Consider the following 23665-nt stretch of genomic DNA (forward strand, 5'->3'; position numbering starts at 1 on the left):
TTTGGGTAAATACCAAAGTGTACAATTGCTGGATCATATTCTAAGAGTATGTTTAGTCTTGTAAGAAGTTGCAAAACTGTCTTCGTAATTGCTGCACCAGGTTGCATTCCCACCAGCGGTGTATGAGAGTTTCTGCTCTTCCACATCCTGACCAGCATTTGGTGTTGTCAGTGTCCCAGACCTTGGCAACTGTAATAGGTGTGTAGAGGTATCACATTGTTTCAACTTGCATTTTCCTAATGACATGTGATGTGGAGCATCTTTTCACGTATTTATTTGCTGTATGTATATCTTCTTCTCTATATCTAACACGTCTATTAAGATTTTGGGCTCATTTTAAATAGGATTTTTGTTTTCTTATTGTCGAGTTTTAGGAGTTCTTTGTATATGTTGCATAGCAGTCCTTTATTGGAAGTACCTTTTGCAAATATCTCCTCCCCATGTGTGGCTCTTCTTCTAATTCTCTTGATATTGTCTTTCACAGAGCAGAGTTTTTAATTTTAATGAAGTCCACTCCTCAATTCTATCTTTCATGGATTGTGTCTTTGGTGTTATACCGAAAACATCATCACCATATCCAAGGTCATCTACGCTTCCTCCTATGTTTCCTTCTAGGAGTCTTATTGCTTCGCATTTTACATTTAGGCCTGAGATCCATTTTGTATTAATTTTTGTAAAGGGAGTAAGGTCTGTATCTAGACTCACTTATTTTTTTGCATGTGGATATCTTTTTGCAAGTGGTGGTGTTCCAGCACCATTTGTGGAAAATACCATCTTTGCTCCATTATATTGATCAGAGAATTTATTACATACTGTGCTTTAGTAGCTCTGTGGTAAAAAGGGGGATATTATCTGAATAACCAGCCGTCCATATGTACTTCTGATTTATAGACACCCCCTCCCCCGAAATATGTATCTGAACAAGACCATCAGTGAAGTAGAAACTGAAATCCAATTGGTACAATTACTTTTCCTGTTCTCTTAGGCCATCAGCTCACATTAAGGGATGTTATAAACATCAGCCTTACGGGAATTGGAGAAGGAAGAGGATGGCGACAGGAGGCTGAAACGATGGCTCCTGGCTAATTGTAGCTTTTAATAATCCAGCCTACAGGGTTTGGAAGTCCCCCACAGTACACGTACTTGAGAACTGATCTGGATCATCAAGCTGGATTGGCAGGGGCTTTGTATTTCTCAGGAATTGATAATGTGATGACTCTATTTTGATAGATTTATGTGATTATTTCTTTCAACATTCTTTTTATCAATCATTTTACTTTCTATCCCTTTTCCAGCATTTTAACTTTGTAATATGACTAGTAATGAGCTGAAAAAAAATGCAATCTTATCTTGTTTCTTTTCTACATTTAAGTTCAAAATCACTACGTTTAAACAAAGCTAAACAACCATGCTTAGGGTCAATATTAAAGAACATCTTTCCATTAAAAGAAAAGATGAAATAAATCTATCAAAGGGTGAAGCATACTGTAGTATTTAAAATTAGGCTTCCAAGGCAGGTGAGTCTCATTAACTGTGTTGGCCCGAGAAAGTTGTTTAAGCACTCTAGGGGCGAGTTCTGCCCTCTGGGAACAGTGATACCTGTCCTCGCGAGTCTGCTGAGTGTTGCGTAAGAGCATATGCCTGTGGAAATCTTACCACGGGGCTTGGCGCATAACACACATAGTTAATGCTCAATGACGAATACTTGAATAAACAGACTACTAGGTAGCTGAGTTTTTTGTGTGCTCATGACATGCCAGCCATTGGCACACAGTCACATTAAATCCTCATTTCAATCGATGCGGTAAGCATTTTTAGCACTCCTTTTTAACAAATAAGGATACTGGGGCCTATCTGGACAGTATAACTTTTTACACAAATAATAAATGATGCCATACTATCTTTTCTGAGTGGGGAAAAAAATCAACAACCAAAGGAGGGGGAAGAGAAGGAGGAAGGGAAAGAAGAAGGGAGGGAGAGCTAGAGAGAGGGAAAAAAGAGAAACAGTGTTTTTTTAGGTTGTTGGAACATGAAATACTCCTTCATTTCAAGGGCCTTTGACCACACAGCTCTCTCTGATTGGAAGGACACCCCATTCTTTGTTTAGCTAACTCTAGTCTTCCATTATTTCTCAGTTTAAAGCCAATTCTCGACTCCTATTGCAGGTTCAGGTTTTCCCTGCCTTATGCTTTGAACTTTCATCACACTTGACACAATTGTAACTACTTGGCTAATTATTTTTTTTAGCCTTGTCTGCTAAACCAAAGCTCTGAAAAGAGGAATAGATCTATAATACTTTATTATTATACCTTAATGCTAAAGGATGCCTGATAAAGAAAAGCTCATTTATGAAATGAATGAAATCATAAAGAGTAAACAGAAGTACACAAGTGAATATTAGTCTGATGTTGGTGAGATGTTCCATCAAGCAACATGTACCAATATGGAAATGAAAAATAAAACAGCACAGTAAACACTTACAACCTGTAAACACCAATTATGGGCCCCTGCCTGTCTCTTTTAATTCATCAGCTACACTCTCCTCCTGACTCACCTCATTCAAGCTCCTCAGTCTTCTTTCAGGGTTTAGAATCCACCAAAATTGTTTTGAGCTGTATTCTTTTCCTAGGGCTGCTGTGACTGTGTACCACAAACTGGTTGCCTTAAAACAACAGAAACTTATGTTCTCACAGTTCTGGAGGCCAGCAGTCTGAAGTCACGGTGTTGGGCAGGGTCGATTCTTTCTAAGAGGCTTTTGAGGGAGAATCGACTTGCTCCATGGCCTTCCTCTTGGCTTCTGGTGGGTTGCTGACATTTCTCGGCATTCCTTGGCTTGTAAATGCATCACTTAGTCTCTGTTTTCATGTGGTGTTCTCTCTCACGTGGTGTGTCTGTGTGGTGTCCAAATTGCCCTCTTCTTACAAGAGCACTTCATCTGATTAGCTCAGCCTAATCCATTATGTCCTCATCTCAAATTGATTGCATCTGCAAAGGCTCTATTCTCAGTAAGCTCACATGCACAGGTACTAGGCGTTAGGATTTGAACATTTCTTTCTGCAGGACAGTGCAACCCACACCACCATCCCGGGGTCTTAAAACTGCTGTTTCTTCTCCCTGGAATGATTTTCCCATCAGCTCTTAGCATGGCCAGCTCATTGTTCGTTAAGTCCCAGCCCAAATATCCCCTTCGCAAATCAGAATTGACTCCACACCAAATGTTCCTTTTCCCTGACCCCCCACTTCATTTACCATGTGTTTCCAGTCAGTCTCTGTTATGCTCTGTAGCTTGATTTTCTTCGTGCAGTTTTCACTAATAGGAAGTATCTTGTACACACTTTTGTTTTTTGGGTTGGGGTCCCTCTGTAGAATGTGGGAGCAGGAACGAATGTGGAAAGAAGACTCAGGAGCTTGAACATGGTGAGTCAGGAGGAGAGTGTAGCTGATGAATTGGAAGAGACAGGCAGGGGCCCCATAATTGCTGTTTACAGGTTGTAAGTGTTTACTGCGCTGTTTTATTTTGCTTTCCATATTGGTACATGTTGCTTGATGGAATATCTCACCGCCATCAGACCATCTGTAAAGAGCAGGAACCTTGTCGCTGTCAATTACCACTGTAGCCCTAGCATCTAGCATCGCGTCTGCAATGGAGCGAGCACGCAAAGTCTTGCTCAAAGAAACTGGGTCTATATATTCTGTCAGTTATTTATGGTCATGATAATAATGCATAACACATAGTCAAAAATATCACTGGCATCCAACATTGAGTATTAATTGCCACATTCAGGAGTCTCTGGGTGTTGGATAGGTGGCTCTGCTGATCCGGGCTGGGCTTACTCACACACCTGAAGGTTATTGGCTGCATGTGCCTAACCCGGGCTCATGTAGATTTACTTAAAACATTTTTCTTAAATTTGCCTGTGGGTAATTTGGTTGATAAAAGACAGTCCCTTTTTCTGAAGAAAAAGTTTTTCTGAAATTATGATGTAAGGTAGTGGGAGTGTGTAAGAAGTGGGAGTATGTCTCCTGCGGTGGTTTGGACAGCTTGGTTCCAATGGACAGATGGCACGTCACTCAGCAGGCTAGCCTAGGCACGTATTCGTGCTCACAGGCACAAGACAGTAAGTGGAGACCTGCACGATCTCTTTCAGCCTCAGCTCGGAACTGATGTGCAGAGCCTTTTGTCACATTTTAATGGCCAAAGCAAGTCACGTGGCCCAGCTCAGATTTGAGGGTGGAGAAAGGAATTTATCTTACTTACTCTTTAGAGAGATAAACTGTAACACCGCATAGCAAAGGGCATAGATACAAGAACGAGTGAAGAATTTGTACCATAAACGCAATCTACCACATGTGGATTTCTTTTAATGTTACCTTAACTCCATTGTAGAACAAGATGAGGTACTAATAAATCCATGGGTATATACAAATATGGGTTTTTCTTAATTTACGAAAACCAAATAAAGAGGCACTTCACGTCTTTTCACTTAAAAGTAATGAAGTGTAATAAGAGTGTGACTACATAGCCTTAAATCTTTTCTCTCTCATATGCTATCCTAAGAATCATCTGTAAAATGGGGATAATAATCATACCCATCCTATGGCTTTATTTTTTTATTTTTTTAAATTTTTAAATTATTTTATTGTTGTTCAATTACAATTGTCTGCATTTTCTCCCCACCCCTCTACCCTACCCCAGCCAAACCCACCTCCCTCCGCTGCTTCCACCCTCCCTCTTGGTTTTGCCCAGGTGTCCTTTATAGTAGTTCCTGAAAACCCTTTTCCCCACTGTCCCTCCCCCTCCCCTCTGGCTATTGTTAGATTGTTCTTAACTTCACTGTCTTTGGTTATATTTTGTTTGCTTTTTTCTTCTGTTGATTATATCCCAGTTAAAGGTGAGATCACATGGTATTATTTTTAAGGAGATAATACAGGTAAAATGCTTAGCATAGTACCTGGCTTATGTTAAACATGCACTAAATGATAACCACTACTATTAGCTATTGGCATTCATTATCGCGTAGGGCAGAAGTGGACTTCGTAGCATTATGCGTAAAATGCCTTTTACAAATTCTTCATTACTTTAACCACTAAAGTGTTTGATGCAGATTTATTTAAAACATTTTTCTTAAATTGCATGTGGGTAATTTGGTTGATAAAAGATACCCCCCAAAATCGGCTGCCCCCAGTATATCCATTATTTATACTGTAGACTGAATAAAGGAAAACCATGATCAGAATTAAGAATAAGACTAGTATTTGCTGCAATAAAATGAGCTATCCTGTAATTTATTAAAAATATATGTTACTAATCTATGATAATCTCCTGATTGGTACAATTTTATTGTCATTAATTCTACTAGAATCCAACTTAGGGCCCATCTTCCTATCTGAAAACCCTACTTCAATGTCACTCCTTCATTTGGATACACTTGATGGCTCAGCCAAAGAGTAACGACTACTTCTGAAGAAAAACTATTCCTGAAATTATAACGTAAGGTAGCGGGAATGTGTAGGAAGTCACTAGTTCAGAACATCGTTTTCCAATACCTTGGCTGAAGTTACTCTTTTCCATTATGGGATTAGGTTACATAAATAAGTAAAAAGGAAAGAAAGGACGGAGGGAGGGGGGAAGAAATAGAGAGAGCTGCAGGATCTGAGGGAAGCTGGAAAGGAAAGAAGAAAATCCTGAAAAAATCCTGAAGGAAGAAAGTAGAAGACGAAGGACGGAGGAAGGGAGGGAAAAGATCGCTGCTATTTTTTATGTTTGGAAATGTGATTGTCTTATTCTTTACATGTTTGTTTATAACTGTCTTTGCTATGCTTTCACAATTTATCTTCCATGTGAATTTTAGGATTAGCTTGCCTAGTTCCAACAATATTAAAAAACATTAATTGGAATTAATTTTAATATTTCTAATGTTGAGGCTTTCTTTCCATCTGCACACTTATTTAGAACTTTTACAAAAACAACTTAATATTTATTGAAAACTTCTCCATAATATTCTTCCTTATTTTTAAAATTAGAAATTTTAATTTTATACATGTTCGTATTCTCTTAAAAATTGTATATTATTTACTTGTGTGCAGGTTAGATGAAGCTCATTAAGAGTGTTCTTCAAGTCTTCTAAATCCTTACTAAGTTTTTATTACAAATATGTTGAAATATTTCTTTATATGAACATATAACTTTGCATTATAATTGTTGCTTTTTGCACCATCTGTTTTAATGCCACCTTATTAGGTTTATGTTTTTTCTTTGACCAATTGGTAGTGTCCTTCTTTTTCTCTATCAATGCATTTTATTATTATGTTGACCAAAAAGTTCATTTAGTTTTTTTCCATACGATGGCTCTAGTAGTGCTTAGCTGTCTTTAATGTTATTTGAAACAATTTGTTAGATTGTATTATGGCAGTTGTCATATCAGCGTGTATTTAAAAAGGCTTATTAAAATTGGTGACTTTTTGTGCAACCATATAAATATTGAAGATGGAAGATGATATGCAACATTTTATGTTTTATTATTTAAGAAAGGCAGAAACACAACTACAGTGCAAAAATAAAGATCTGTGCAGTGTATGGAGAATGTGCTATGACTGATTGAATATGCCAAAAGTGGTTTGTGAAGTTTCTTGGTGCTATTGACATTTTGGCCAAATAATTCTTTGCTGTGGGGCTGTCTTATGCATTGGAAGACATTTAGCAGCAACCCTGGCCTCTACCCACTAGAAGGCTATAGAGGGAGATGCCAACATACTCAAAATATCCAAATCAATAAAGTTATTGGTGAAACTGAAAAATGTGTCTTTATTTTATGGAAACATCTAAACAGACTTTTGGCCAGCCCAATATACATTTAATATTGTCTAATGTTAATATTGTGTAACCTCTTTTTTATTAGCATTTATGTTTCTATTTCTCTATTTTTAGTCTTACTCTAAGGTTTCCTCTTATATGTATATCCTCTAGGGAATATATATTTAGTTTGTTTTTTATTTATACAGTCTTAAAACTGTATTTTAGAACAAATTTTATTAAGTTACTTTTTTCTTATGTGTATTCTTGTGATTTTTATTTTTTTACTTTTTTTAAAAAAGCTTGTTTTTACTCTTTGTTTTTTTTTAATTTTCGTGTTTTGAGCTGAATACATGACAGATTACATTTAACCCTTGAACAAAGGGTTCACGGGTTCCCCTTCCTACCTTGTCTGACAGTTTTGATTGGATACTAGACATAGTGAATTTTACATTACTGAGTGATGCATTTTATTGTAGTACTTAAATGACTTTTAGATTAGCTTAGTCTTTTTGAGGCTTGCATTAAAGTGTATTTACGTTGGGTCCGGAGCACCCATTTCATATTAGGGCAGGGATTTTGAAACTTAGTTGTCTCAGAACCCCTCTGACAGATATCACAATTCTGGGTTGTCTGTCGTCCAATGTCTAAAAATAAATGTTTTATATCGTACATTTTTGTGAAGTTCTCTAGATTTTTTACAGTGAGATGACAATTCCCACCGCAGTTAATCTTTCATAAATGAAAGTAGAAGATCTTGAATTTAATTTTAAATAACTTCAAATTATTCCTCTTCCCCAATGATTGAACCTCGCACTAATGACAGTTTATACTTTTTTTTCTCTTCCACATTAGCATATTTAATTTTTATGCATTAAACCAACAAAGATAAGCAGAAATAACTAAGATATGGAGACCATAACCAAACAGAATAACAATATAAATAAAACTTTCTATAGACAATCAGCAACACTGAATCTCCAGAGCACCTAAATAACTATATAATCTGAGAGAGAAAAGTTAATTGGATAGAGTTAATATTATATAGAATTTACTGATAACTTAATAGCCACTGAGATGAAACAATATAAGCCAAAACAAAACATGCAGCAATCATTGTAATGCTTGTCTTTCCAATGCCTATAAATGTTTACTATAGTAATAACAATTCGTGGTATGTTTGAGATTGTATACCACATTTCAATCTTCTTGCTAAAGAAGATTTGTGTAAAAAAAGCAAGAAGCTTATATGGGTAGTACATGACTTGGCCATGGGGGACATGTACCCTGCCACTGCAGTCCACTTTAGCCAATTGTGTTGATAATTCTTGCTAGATGAGGTGAGTGAACAAAGGCTGTTACATTGTAGGTTTACCAAATAGTATGTGATTAGGGGATGGGGGAAGTGCCTACTATATTTTTGTAAAATAATAGAAAGGCAATGTGATCATATTGGAGATTAACGAGGGCTGTTCCAGGAAGGTGCTTGGAGCCTCCTGACAGTTCTTGTCACTGGTGTTAAGAAAAGGGACTAGCGTGGATTCACGTCTAACAAGCTCTTCCATTGGTAGTGCATCGGAAGTCGACACTGCCTTGCAAGCACTTGCCCAATTATAAGGCGGCCTCATGATAAGCTGCTTTTGGTTTTTACATACTCTGCCGTGGAAGGATTACTCTGGATTCTCATACTTGCGGCTTCAAAATAGTTCATATTTCTGTTAAGCCTCACAATTCTGGTTATTGCTACACTGTATGTGGGTTTTCGGTAGAAAATAATGTAGGTCAGTGCAAGCTAATGCACATGCAATCGATGCCTTGCAAAGCTTTTAATCATACTTTCTTCCTGTACAGATCAATTGGTAATAAAGGTATCCGATTAACTTTCCTCAGAGTGTGTTTGGGAATAGCGTTGAGTGAAGAGATCATGATATGGCCACCTGTTTATAACTGCATTATTCACGAGACCTTCGCCATGCGCGTCAAGTGCTGCAGCAGCAGAGATCCCTGGCAGACCTGGGATGGTTTTGCTTGGGTTGCACTGCAATAGAATCTTCGTGTGCATTGGAAGGATGCCGCGTTTTCTTCTGCAAAAAGAATTGTGAGAACAAAACTAATATTTCATTTAAGGTTTAGGAGAAAAGCAGACATTCTACAGATGATTCTTAGTCACTTTGGGGATGTAAAAAATGTAAATCAATCAACACATCTCCTTTAATCAAACTGGAGCTTATATTACGAAGACCTGCTTGTCCTAAATATGTCAGTGCTTTGGCTTGATCTAAAGAAGGTTCACTCATTTGAAAGAACAAATACAGTTCTTCACCAGACTATGAAACATGATTGATAGAACAATTAAAAAGAACTACTTGTTCAGCAAAGATAACTCCTTCCCAGACTGAGCCACTCATGGCGGACCCAATCAATAAAAGGCACTCCTGCTTCCATTGCACTGAGTTGTGGGCTCAGCGATAGTTTCCTTCCAATTCGGTTGCTTAGGAGTCTTGGAGAGATCTGAGTAAGAAGTGAAAATACATTTACTTCCACCAATAATTTGAGTTGTAGCATGTACTATCTTTCATTGTTTATATATCATTTTGTTCATAATCTGGTGCCCCACCTAAACGATAATGGCTTGAGGTCAGGGAGTCTGTATTTTACTGTGTTTTTGTACCTAAGTGTGTAACTTGGTAGCAGAATTGACTGGCTAATTGGCATATATGGGACAGTTTATGCTACAAGAATTTAACACAAAAAGAGATTCTAATTTGCACTTTTTAGTATTTTGATATCAGTTCAGATTTTTGCATTCTGTATTTTATTTTATGTATTTTATCTTTTCTCTCTACCTCCCCTACTTTCCAAACATTAGGTAGAGAATTGATTTCATTTTTCAAAACTTAAGCATATTATGTGTCAATAAGAAAAGAAAAATAGCCTCCAAGTGCCTAAAGATTTTGTTTTTGAAATCCTAGATTTTTCTGAAAACTTAACAGGTTTTAAATCAGTTTCAAGATATTAATACAATTTCTTGAAAAAGCAAAGGGGGAAGATGATTTTCTCTTCTTCAGAAAAAAATCCCCCTTCTTTTTAGGTACAAAGAGGAGAGAGTATTTCATGTCAGTGTCGTGTGTGGGAGATGCGAACAACCTGAAAACTTCAGTTAATAAAACCCCGCTCGGTATATAACTTCTCCCCAAACTTTTCTTTCTTGGCCCTTTAATACTCAAGTTTTCTCTTTTAATTCCTGTGTCATCAGAGACATATATTCTCTCTCTTCCCAGCAATCAGTTCAGCTGTGTTCCAGCTGTGTAACCCAAGCCGTATTTATCCACAAGGTGCACAAAAGATTTAAATATAACTCGTGACACCATTAAATTCCTAGAGGAAAACCTCAGATATTTCACGCAGCAATATTTTCACTGATATGTCTCGTAGAGCAAGGGACATAAAGGAAAGAATAAACAAATAGGATCTCATTAAAATAAAAAGCTTCTGCACGGCTAAAGAAAACAGTATTAAAATAAAAAGAGAACCAACCGTATGGGAAAACATATTTGCCAATGATACCTCAAACAGGGGTTTAATCTCCAAAATACATAAAGAACTCACATGACTCCACTCTAAGAAGACAAGCAATCCAGTTAAATAATGGGCAAAGGATTTGAACAGACACTTCTCCAAAGAGGGCATACGGAGGGTCCAGAGACGTATGAAAAGATGCTCAGTATCACTAGCTATCAGACAGAGGCAGATTAAAACCACAATGAGATACCACCTCACACCGGTCAGAATGGCCATCATAAACAAAGCAAAAAACAAGTGCTGGTGAGGTTGTGGAGAAAAGGGAACCCTAGTGCACTGTTGGTGGGATTGCAGACTGATGCAACCACTTTGGAAAACAGTATGGAATTTCCTCAGAAAACTAAAAATGGAACTGCCTTTTGACCCAGCAATTCCACTGCTGGGATTATATCCTAAGAACCCTGAAACACCAATCCAAAAGAACCTATGCACCCCAATGTTCATAGCAGCACAGTTTACAATAGTCAAATGCTGGAAGCAACCTAAGTGCTCATCAGTAAATGAATGGATCAAAAAACAATGGTACATTTACACAATGGAATTCTATGAAGCAGAAAGTAAGAAGGAGCTCCTTCCCTTTGTGACAGCATGGATGGAACTGGAAAGCATTATGCTAAGCGAAATAAGCCAGGTGGTGAAAGACAAATACCATATGATCTCATCTTTAACAGGAACCTAATCAACAAAACAAATAAGCAAAATACAACCAAAGACACTGAAATTGAGAACAGACTGACAATGACCAGAGGGGAGAGGGGAGGGAATTTTAGGGGAAAAGGGTGAAGGGTTTGCAGGAACAATTATAAGGGACACATGAACAATTAACAGGGAGGGGGGGTGGAAATGGGAGGAAGGTAGGGAGGGCTGGAGTGTTGGGCTGGGGTGGGGGAGGAAGGCAGAAAACTGTACTTGAACAATAATAAAATAAATAAACAAATAAAAATTTAAAAATTAAAAAAATATGGAATCACTGCCTTTGATCTAGTGATTCCAGTTATTCCACAGCTAGGATTATGCCTTAAGAATCCTGAAACACCAATTCAAAAGAACCTCTGCACCCCAAAGTTCATGCAGTGTTATTCATGATAGGCAAGTGCTGGAAGCAACCCAAGTGCCCATTAGTAAATGAGTGGATTGAAAAACTGTGGTGCATTTACACAATGGAATGCTACGCAGCAGAAAGAAAAAACTCCTACACTTTATGACAGTATCATTCAATTCATTGAGGACCTGGCCTGAATAGAACCAAAATGTGCAGGAAGGGTAAATTCTCTCTATGTCCTTCAGCTGGGACATTCATCTTCTCTTGTCCTTGGACATTGGAGCACCTGGGTTTGGGACATTCAGATTCAGATTCTGGATTTACACAAATACCCTCCCCCCTTTATAAGCCTTGGACTGCGAGCTATACCATTGGTTCCCCTGGTTCTCACGGTTTTGGATTTGGACTGAATTACACTGCTTTTTCTCATTCTCCAGCTTGCCCATGGCATATTGTGGCATATCTCAGCTTGTCTAATTATGCAAGTCAATTCCCATAATGATCAATAAATAAATATATATATATGATCTCCTATTAGTTTATCTCTGGAGAACCTTAATACCTTTTTAAGGTAAGGAAAGTATTATTTATCTCTAAAGTACTTTGACTAGTATCTAGGAGCTTCTCAATAGGTTTTTATGAAAGAAAATACAGGAGGGAGAAAAGAAAGGAAGAATGGTGATGAAATTGTGCATGAATTGGGACTCTGAACTTATGGACCATTTGAAGATGTTACTTTCATGTGATCTTGACTAAAATCCAGGAATAGGGGTGTTGTGCCACCTGGATAGTTAAATAGATTAACAATTTAGCTGGAGTCGAGAGAAAATTCTTTGAGCTAATGTGTTGCTTTGAAGTCAAAGAAGATAAGAGGTTCATTTACAGGTGAGGAGATGAGTTCGTGTCTGACTCTGACAGTTTTAGGTTATCTAACAAAAAGATAAAAAGCCCCAACTGTGGAGCTCTGCATTGACTCTAGAGTTGTAAATACGGACCTGGGATTTACAGAAAGGAACAATTAGGGAGGGAGGGGTTCAACAACCAAACGGCAAAATACAGCATGTCTGGGAAGGGGTTCATGGTGCCCTGAGTAATTCTGCTCTAATTTTCTATCCGGTCTCTTCAGTGGAAGATTTATCCCATCTTTGTTTCCTCTCTCTTCCATTGTCGAGCCTGAGGTCCTATCAACTGGGACCTTAGGTCTCCCCTCTGTGATGGACTCTTCTTAAAAGTGTCTGTGTTGTATGCAGTTACCTTCTTTTCTAATTGTTAAAATCTTTGTTCTTCAGAGGCCTGCATTGGTAGCTTCACCTGTAATTTCCAATCAGAACCCATCATCCTCACCTGTATACATACTACAGTTTGCACCAATGGAATAAAATAACCATACATTATAACCAGTTGTAGAGTTATATCCCCCCACCACCCGTACACAGTAAGTTCTTTTGTCACATTTGTCTATGCATACATGTATGTATGTATGCATGTATGTATATATGTATATCTATCCAGAATCTGAGTTTACCTGTAGTATCTGTTAATAGCATTAAATAAATGTTGAATGAAACTTTTGTAGTTATATCCCCTGTGCCTTTCCTTTCTCCAGGGGTTATATCTATTTTTAAAATTTCCTACACAAAAGGGATACAGAGATGGAGATAGAGATATATAGAAATAAGGAGATACTTCTTATCTCTGTACAGCAATTTAATTAATCTTAAACTTCCTCTGTCTCTCTATCCAGGTCATTTATTACTAGACAGCCATTGTACATGTGGTTAAATAGTAAGGCTCTGAAAGTAGACCTAGTTTAGAGTACTGGCCTGTCATTTACAAGTTCTCTGCCAACTAAAAGCCCTTCTAACCCTTCTTTTTTTTTTTTCAATTTTTATTGTTATTCAATTACAGTTGTATGCCTTTTCTCCCCTTCCCTCCCCCCACCCCAGCTGAACCCACCTCCCTCCCCCACCCCCCTTCTAACCCTTCTAAGCTTAATACGTTTTCATCTCTGAAATGAGACTTATCATCACTTCGTGAGTGTTGTGAATGCTGCACCCATGCACAACGAATCCTTAGCACAAGGAGAGGCATACAGTCTTCTCAATAAACGGTAGCTATTTCAATGTCTTTAAAACCATTCGAAGTACATTGTATTTATTAGAAGACCAGACACAACTTTAAAATAAGCAGATATTGAGAAATAGTAGCATACTAATAAGTTTGTTTTCAGCATTATCTTCAATAGCAGATTCTAATAATACTGAAATATATCTAGTAAACACTATTATGATTTCAGTAAAAAGAATACTTTTTACATTTTGTCAATGTGTAGGGAGTCTTTGGTAGGTTCACTAACATTAATTTTACAAAATTAAGTGAATTCAAAGGAAGCACACATTTTTCCAGTTTTGAATGTTAAGTCTGAATGAATAAGCTTTAATATAAGGTTGTTTAAAAATGTTTTTATTATAGAAAGTTGCCAGTCTGACTTACCAAAGAAAAGAAACAAAGATTAATGTGGTTAACAGGTTGTATTTATTATTCTCTACAGTATTTAAAAACTAGAATATATTGTACCACTTTGTTAAAAATAATTCTTCACACAATTTCAGTAGGTTAGTGGCAAACACAGTTTACAAATAAAAGTCATAATTTCAAACTAAAATCAGTTTGTGGTCTTTATAGAATTTACAGAAGCAAGTTACGATTCAGTTTAAATATCTGAAGCAGTTTCCACATGAAAGCATTTCCAGGGGATAGAACTGATAAGCTTAGACAAAGCACCGGCTGTCATCACGTTGCCAGGTTAACACTGACTCCTCCTGGTCCCCATCACGTACATGGTGAAGAATGGCAGGAGAAACAAAACCCTGAAAGTACAGTTGCTTAGAGGATCCCGCAAAGGCATCTTGGTAAGGTTAATACACTTCTGAGGAGCAAAAATAGTTAGATTATAATAGTTAAGGCTCAAGATCATGCGTTCATAATAAAACACAATTACTAATATTTAAATAGCATTGAATGTCATACAACATATTCAAAGCTTGTCATTTAAGTGAACAGTATACATAGTTTCTCATTGAATCTTTTAAGACTTTGTAGGCACATTGAAAACAATCTTCATACAAAAGGAATAAATTCCAGAATCTCAAACTACATATGAGGTCTGTCCAGAAAGTATCCATCCATGTACTATAAAAAATACACAAATTCATTACAGAAAATACAAGATACAAGAAATATTGTACATAGGACAATGACACCTTAGTCCCCTTCAAAGTAGGCACCTTGGAACCTGACACAATGCTCCCAATCACCATCAGCTGCCCGGCCATATTTTCCTGAATCTCATCAACAGTCTGAAATCTCTTCCCTTTCAAAGGTGATTTTAGTTTTGGGAAAAGCCAGAAAACACAGGGCACCACATCTGGGCTGTAGGGGGTCTGAGTCATTTGGGTGATTTCATGTTTTGCCAAAAAACTGCATGAGACATGATGATAAGTAGGCACGTTGTTGTGATAAAGCTGCCAATAACGGTTGCCCATAGCTGCAAGCTTCTGAATCATCCAAATAGTTTCCAGAGGAATGTTCAAGCTTAATGCAAAATTTGATGCAGATTCATTGCTCTACTCACTCCGTCATTTTGAATGTGACAGCCACACAGTACACATGCTCACTCAAGGGTACCTACCTAACCACCCCTACTGACTAGTACAGTGAAGTTGTCATTCACACCTGTGCATTCAGTCCACTCTCCTTGGCTGCCAAGTTACATCAATGGTGCACAAACTGTTCCCACTATATTACCAATGGTTGGGTTTTTTCTGGACAGACCTTGTAGATGTGACTGCATTTTCATGAATGTGTCTAAAAACAACTTTGTGCCAATCTTTTACAAATAATTTCAATAGTGGAAATTAATGTTTAGGATTTCAAAGTTTCTCAGACATAAAACATCTTGGAGAGTAATTATGTGTGTAATGAGATAAAAACAAGAACTCAGACAAATGAGTAAGTGAAACTAACTTAAACATATTAGTGTTATAAAACCCCACCAACGTACTTACACATTGATCTCCTAATTCAGAGTTCTCACAGCTTCACGGCCCATTTTCTTTCTCTACTTATAAAGAACCACAAAGTGCAGCACAAAGTAGTTCAAACTGGCCACAGTAAATCCCTAGACACAATGGCAGCTCTTGACTCCTCTAATTCATATTATGGTATACATTTGCCAGGTCTTATATACTCAACATTACTTTATGAGCAAACGGTAAAAATACATTAGTTTTATGATAAGGTAAGACTTAAGACTACCAACATATTTTCTATTATATCATTTTAGTAAATATACTTTTTAAAAATGTGAATAAAGAAAGTATAGGTCATAACCGATTTTCCTTTTTTCTTCTTGTTCTAAGAACACATGCTATTGAAGAGCTGACGTAGCTGAAACTAGCCAGAGATGGGAAGCCAGGAATCCAAGAGCAATGAAACAGCATTAATTCCCCATACCAAAAACAGAAGAAATAAAACAAAAACAGGGCTCTGATCAATCTTTTTCAGATGCAGTTTGATTTAGCCCAAGGTCTCTGTGACTGATCTCAAAGGCACTTTCTAAAAACAGCCCTTCCTCTTCCCCCAATTGGCATTTGTGTAGGAAAGTTCATGATTTAATGGCCTGTAGCACTATACTGCTTTTTAAACACCATTCAACATTAAGAAAGAGGGGACTTGGATCCCATGAAGTTAAAGTAGACATAAAATATACAAGGAAGACTCCTTTGCTACTAATCTCCACCCCCACCTCCCCATCCTCCAGAAGAATCACACACTGTGAAAATCCTGTAGAGAAAACAAGCATTGGACTATCAAATGGCATTGTAACCCACTTTAACTCACCACAGTGATTTAAAGGGTTGTCTGATTACACTGAACGTAGAGGGGTAAAAAAGTGAATTTGACATGGAGTCTTGTGAAAGCTTAACTTCCATGAGTTGTAAACAACTGATTATTAAGTACAATCTTTACTTTCTCTAATCTTTGCTTTTATTTCTGACTTAAACTTTTAACATTTTTGAGAGATGTAAAGAAAATGAAAAGGTGGTTAGTGGAATTAAATATGGCTTTGAATAACTGACTTTTGCTAAGCTTTATCAGAACAGACATCTTCTTTGGTAGCCTTATCTTCCCCGTCATCATCTATCATATGAATATCTGATGTATTTTTGTCATTTTGCCTCAAACGGTAACTTTTATAAGCACGCTGAATGATGGTTGCCGAGACTGCCTCTTGTTTTCGTTTCAGAGTAGTTGTAATCGGCTCATATGTGATCTTAAAAGGGTTGGCTAACGTAAACCCTGATTCTATCTCTGAAAGGATTTTCTCCATGCTCACATCTTTACCCATAACTCTCTTCGTAAAAGCAAGTAAGATATCAAGGCAATGAATTCTGTCCCCAACAGCCATCGGAAGATCCATGGCGACAAGCTGGCCCCTGTTTGGCTTTGCCATGAAAAGAGGAGGATCCAGAGCAGCTGCAAAGTCTGAAAGCTTGCTGGAATCTATGTACTGGGTCCTGTCAGGATCAAACCTTGTCCACACCTGAAAGAACTTCCTAAAATCATCTTCACTCAGTGTCCTGGCTTTTTTTTTAGAAGCAATGTTTAAAAACTCCATAACAAAAACAATGTACATGTTTACAATGATCAGCCATGATATGAGTATATAACTGACAAAATACATAATTCCAACAGAGGGGTTACCACAGTCTCCTCTAACCTGAGTCCCAGGGTTAATTTTTTCAGGATCACAGCCAGACAATTTACTGTTGAAAATGGCATTGAGCATCCCGTCCCAACCAGCAAATATTGTGACTTGGAAAAGACAGAGCATACTGCTGCCAAAGGTTTCAAAGTTAGACACATCATTAATTCCAGCTTCCTTTTTCACATAGGCAAAGTTGTACATTCCAAAGATGGCGTACATGAACATGACCAAGAAGATGAGAAGACTGATGTTTAACAATGCTGGGAGGGAGAGCATCAAAGGAAGCAGCAGATCATGGATCACCTTGGGTCCTTTCCCAGGACGCAGGATGTGGATGATCCGAGAGAGAAGTATGAGTTGCACAAAGGAAGGGGGTACAAGGTAGAATCCGACCAGAGGCAGAAATAGTCCTGGTGTGGGGAAAGATAAAGCAGGCAATAAAATTAGTCAGATTCGGTGATATTTGGAGGAATGTAAATTATTCTACATTTTATTTCTTTCTATATGTTAAGACCATTTTACTCATCCTTCCCATATAGCATTTAGCACCTATTTTAAGTTTGGATTGGCCAAATACTGTGTAGCAATGCCCAGAGTATCTGGCAAAATTTCGAAGGGAATTCTTTGTACCATCAGCCTGTGAGTATTATGTATCAAGTACTTCTGGAATCACAGATGGTATGAATCTGTAATATGACAGTAGTCATTTTTTTCTAATTGTAGTTAGATCAAGAAATTTAGTTTAGTGCAACTTTTTTTGGACACTTAATAAAGGTGTCGTGCAAATATGCAAAGATGATTGATGTGACTTCTGTCCTCAAAGCCCTTCTAATCTGTAGAGGTAGACATTTAAACTAGTTAAAATGCACGGCAGAAAAACATGATTGATAAATATAATTACAAAAAATATTTGCTAAATTGAATTTATTGGGGTGACACTGGTTAACAAAATTATATAGGTTTCAGGTGCACAATTCTACCACACATCATTTGTATTTCATTGACTCACAGATTTTAATTTAATTATTTCATAAATAATATTGGAGCCCTTAAGAGCTTTCAAGGTGAATTGAATAAGTGAGTCTTTGCCTAGAACTTTTTTCTGACAGTGGTGGGTGAATGAGGGAACTGTGAAAGTGAGAGAGAGAACTATAGAACAAGGTGAAATTATAATTACCATAAAAAGGGATATTCTCTGGAAGTACTGGAGAGGGTGTGGTGGTTTTTGAGTTCAGGAGGTTGGGGAGGGGAGAATGATATGAAGCCTCTAAATGAGATGGTCTGTTTGCTGAATCTGGAAGGATCATGTCTCACGTTTCCATTGAACTTTGTCACTGGTCATGTGGGCTTTCTCCCTGACGTTCTAGTGTGTCTGTATCCTCGTCTCCGCAGTGCTTTAACGACTTTCAACTCTGGCTCAAATTTTCATTTCTCCTCAATCTTCTACACTCTCCGTAATGCAGGAGGTAACCCCTTTAATTATAAGCATATTTCTCTACATCCTCCAGAGTGCAGACAGCTTATTCTGCCCCACTCCATATTTCTCAGGGTAGAAAGATGGAATAAGCAGGCATCTTTTTTTCTTTCCAGTGTGATTTCCAGACACCTTTCCTTCCCATCATTTTTATAAAGAAAAAAAAATGGATACTTTGTGGGTCATGTCATTTAACAATACCTTCTCTTACCACTTCCTGGCTCCATGATCTATTCATTCCTCCTCATTTATATGCAACATGAGTCTTTAGTACTTGGCTCCTGTTGCCCTTTCCTTCCCAGCACCTACCATCATCGACGACCCATTCAAGGCCAGTCTCTCAGTCTTTGGCTTTCCTAATTGTAACAATCTCCACTATTTATTACTTCAATCTTATACATCGATAGCCACCTTCTGAACCCAGGCAGGAGACCTGCCTTCCGAGCTCTCAGATCCAAACAGCTTTCTCTCTGACTGCGGTTTCCTCACTCCAGGCCTCTGTTTCAGTCTCATAGGGCTCTTTAGTTCCACATTCCTCTGCTACCTTCCCGTCGCTCCCTCCTGCCTTTATGTACTTTCATCAGGCTTCTTGTACTTGCCTGTTAATAGTTCCTCTGCTTCAACTACTAGGTGAATGAGTGAATTTTCCGGAAGCACACCTGGGCTGACAGTTTATGTTTTTTACTACCGACTACACTGAATACTACTTGACAATAAACATTAAAAGCCGTTCCTATTTTCATGGAGCTCACATTCCAACATGTGTCTTATAGGAGGCAGACAACAAAGACATTTTTCGCTGCCTAAAACACTTTTCTCCTAGATTATTCCTTTGCTGCCTCCTAATCCAATAAGTAACTGTTAGATTTTTCGCTTCATCTGTGCAGTTTTCTCTGCCCTCTAGTTACTGATTAGGTGTCCTCACTAATGTGCCGCTGTAACAGCCCTTACATAGACTTATCCGATCCTTGATAGCACAGTAAAATGAACTGTTAATTTTCCGTATCTCTTAATAAATTATAATAAAATATGTCCATAAAGGAATTATACCTAACTTGTTGGTCAATGAATTCTTTGCATATAGTATAATACCTATGCACAAAGAAGATAATCAAATACATTGGTTAAATAAAAGGCTGAGATCTCCAGAGTAAAACTAGTGCCCTGTTTATTAAAGCCTTACACTCTACTGTTGTGAAAGTTGTGAACAGTTGGAGACTAGAGGAAAGGGAAAACAGTGAGCTTGAAAGGTTTTGTCAAGCTAAGATAAAAAGATACTTAGTGTCATCCTAGGCAACTAATGTAGGTGATGTACTGAAAGGGTAATTGTTTGCCTAGTGTTCTGTGAAGTAAAGCCTATGTATTAATTCAGACAGGATTTAGTAATATCTCGTATCTGTCAGGCATGGGAACATGTATGAATGCAAACATTTAAAGCACTTCTGTTGGAAATAACAAGGGCCTCTACCTGTTCTGCTGAGTAAGAAGCTAGGTCTCAGGAGACATTTACTATAAGAACTTGCCTGAATTAACACTACTACAAATGAAAATATGACTAAACAAAAATCTTACCTGTAATGGAGAAAACCACCACCATAAAGTCAAAAATGTTCCATCCGATAGTGAAATAGTTACAACGGAAAGAGAGGAGCTTCAGCACACATTCCGCAGCGTACAGCACAACAAAAGCGAAGTTAATCCAGCTGAGGGCAATGTCCATTTGTTCGCTCTGCTCATCACTTTGTATCATAATGGTTATTGCTTGGAAGCAGATGAGAACCATACTGATGATATTAAAAACTTGACTTGTTACCAAGTCAAAGATGAATCTTCGGAACTTGTTCTGTGGGTAAAGAAAAGTAACTTATAATAGGATACCTAAACACACACATGGGCTTTAGATTTACAACTTTACTCCCAGCATAAATAGGAGAATAAATCAAGGCCTGAATTTTTACCAAACTAGAATGATAGCATACAGCCAAGACAAACAGAAAGACCTTCAAAAGTTTTGTCAAAAAACATATTTTTAAAAATGTTGTCAAAAGCTTTTGGGGTTGACAAGTTTAAAACACATGTTGATTTAAAAGATGAATAGATAAAGAGAACTTTTTAAAAAGCTTCAAAAGAAATTGACATGTTTCCTTACTCCTGGGCGAGGTATTGTTTTTAGTGAATCCTCATACATCAGCTTCTTCAGTGCACGGTATTGTTTTTTCTGCTTCCCTGTTATAAAGATATTTGAGCCACCTTGGTAAAGAAATGAAAGAAATACATAATAATCTCATTTAATCCAAATTTCACTTGATATCAAGATGCATTTTGGAAGGCTTGGCAATGATTGATTTAGTCTTCTTAAAAAGTCTTAACTGCAATGAACTCAATCATAAACACATCTGACTTTCTGCAGAGAGGTCCATAGAAAACATACGCAGAACATACGCTGGTGGCGATTGCCATGCACTTATCTTTCGGTGCACTTGCCTGTAGATAGTCAACCCTATTTAACTTCGCAGTCTGCTGGGCCCACCTCGGGCAGACCGAGCCAAAGGAGAAGCGGGATGTCTAGAAAGGTTTACCATATTTGACAACCGACCTCTTTAATCCCATCTGATTACTGGGGACTCTGAGTGGTTTGTCTACGAGATTCTACACATGGCTAAACTTGATGATATGGCTAAAGTTGTAACTTCAAAATTAAACTATTCTTTACTTGGATTTGTTAGAAGGCTTGCCTACACCAATTAGGTCCCTGTGGTTAGAAGAAGCAGACTTGGATGACTTTTGAGGCCTTTGCAATTTGTAGAATCCCTTAAGGGAATATTTGTGTGGAGATGGCACCAATGGGCTGTCCAATTCTGCCTCTGCATTCTCTCTTATTCACTTTAAACACTCTTATTTAGGTGACCCAATCAGAATTTATTACTCTCTCTACTTCTAGCATAAAAAGCTACTCTAACTGAGAAAATATCTCTGCTGGTTATGACTCTGAAGGCTTTGAAAATTTCAGAGAAGAAAAAAGTGTGATTCGTTTTTCTCGAACTTCACATATTTGTGCAAATGCATAATGATTTTTATTTTTTAGCATGTCATTATTTATGAACATATATACAGACATACAAAATTTTTAACTTTTAAACTTGTCTGTGTATATTTGAATATAGAAAACAATGTACACAATGAATACTTTAGCAATATTTATCAATATACAGGAATATCACTTTTTTTTTTAGCTAAGTACCAAATAAAAAATAACATTAAGTTGAACCCAAAACCAATTATTTGAACCAGGACATTTTTGTAAACATGTTTGATTTTCTCAGGCATTGACTGAAACAAAAACTATTTATACTTATCTTTATTTTATGCTTGTTGAAATTAGCAATAATAACACCGACCAGCATAGTCAGAGGAAGAAATAATCCAATGATAACAAAATTAATAAAATAAATATACATGTAGATGTTGTCTTCAAAATTAGGCTGCATATTTACCTAAAAATTAAGTTAAAAAATAAGCAAAATCAGGAATAACATAGAGGACTTATAGGGCAGCAAAAATACTCTATATGGCATTGTAATGACGGGTCCATGTCATCACACGTTTGTCTAAACCCATAGACTGTACCACACTGAGTGAACCCCAAGGTAAACTATGAACTTTGGGTACTTACTACGTGTCAATGCAGATTTAGTCTTGGTAAAAAATACACCATTCTAGTGAAGGATGTTAATGATGGGGAGGGTATGCGTGGGTGGAAGAAGGGGATATATGGGAAATACCTGTACCTCTCTCTTAATTATGTTTTAAACCTAAAACTGCACTAAAAAATAAATTCTTTAAAAATAAAAATAAACAAAAAATGAAAAATAAGGAAAATACTGATACTGACTTTTTTAAACAAATGATTTATAAAACAATTTCTGACAGGAAAATCCAACAATGCTACTTGAGATCATGTTTCCTCTTTGCTCATTGGATTTCAAGTTTATTATATTGCTTTAATAATTGTTATGAAGTCTGATAATCCTTGAAATGATCCTGCTGGGGCTCACCCAATTTTATATAATCCGGAAAGGACTTCACTGCCCATGAAATACTCAATATAAACTGTATTTAATTTTTGCCTGCATAAACATTGACTTTTACACTGTTAATTATTGCTATTGCTAGTGCTCTGTTCTTGAATTACAAAAATGAGTTTGCTCGAACTTTAACAATGGCTTTAAAAGTACAATATACTTACTTCAGTAGAATCAACAGCTGAATTCATAATATCGATCCATCCATTAAATGTTGCCTATAAAAATGGCATGTACTTAATACTTATGGAAATCTTATGCTTCATAGCAAATAAAAAGTAAAACTCAGTCTGTTATTAATATAGTAAAACATTTGATTAGTAAGGCTGACCACACTTCAATATATTGTATAACTCAGATCTTTACCATTTTCATCATTACGTTTATGTTGTCTGTTAACAACTATTTAAAGCTACTTAGTATAAATGTAGTTAATAAGAAATTTATTTTGAGATAGTATAAATAGAAAGAGATATAGGTAGAGAGATAGAGAAATAGTAAATAAATACATGCTGCCTGAGTATCACAGTTACTTGTAACTTCTCTCTATGTGCTTTTCTATGGGGAAGCTGAGACAAGAATGGTTCACCTTCTCATGTCTACTAGACGTTGGGTAACTGAGTAGCCATTCCTCAAAGCACTAAGCAGAAATAAAACAGCTGGACCAAAAACCGTGACCCTATTACATGGTCAGTGACAGAAACAGGTCTGGCCAGTAGCTGCCGTTTTCTCAGTCAGTCCTACTTCACCTCCACTGCCATCTCCAGGATGAGCTGAAACTCTTTCATTTCTCCAAATGAACTTATTTGTTCATAATATGTATCTGCTAACAAATAACAGCTGAAATAATTTATAACCAGTTCTATTAATCTCCCACATTTTGTCCTTATGTTTACCCATGATATGGATGAACATATAATAG

At 37.1% G+C, this 23665-nt stretch overlaps 1 protein-coding gene across 3 annotated transcripts in view; it reads right to left on the reverse strand.

Moving 5' to 3' along the window:
* Positions 1-13933: 13933 nt before the first annotated feature.
* SCN7A (sodium voltage-gated channel alpha subunit 7) overlaps positions 13934-23665 on the reverse strand; it is a 79750-nt gene continuing 70018 nt past the window's right edge. For all 3 annotated transcript variants that reach the window (XM_045187401.3, XM_024579831.4, XM_045187400.2), the window contains exons 21-25: positions 22908-22961; positions 22018-22155; positions 20811-20915; positions 20234-20504; positions 13934-17597 (exon numbers count right to left, since the gene is read on the reverse strand). In XM_045187401.3, coding sequence (XP_045043336.2) covers positions 16564-17597; positions 20234-20504; positions 20811-20915; positions 22018-22155; positions 22908-22961 — 1602 coding nt within the window. In that variant the 3' untranslated portion in view covers positions 13934-16563. The remainder of the gene's footprint in view (positions 17598-20233; positions 20505-20810; positions 20916-22017; positions 22156-22907; positions 22962-23665) is intronic.

The sequence above is a fragment of the Desmodus rotundus genome, chromosome 2 (genome assembly GCF_022682495.2).
Source record: "Desmodus rotundus isolate HL8 chromosome 2, HLdesRot8A.1, whole genome shotgun sequence".
Classification (NCBI taxonomy): Eukaryota; Metazoa; Chordata; class Mammalia; order Chiroptera; family Phyllostomidae; genus Desmodus; species Desmodus rotundus.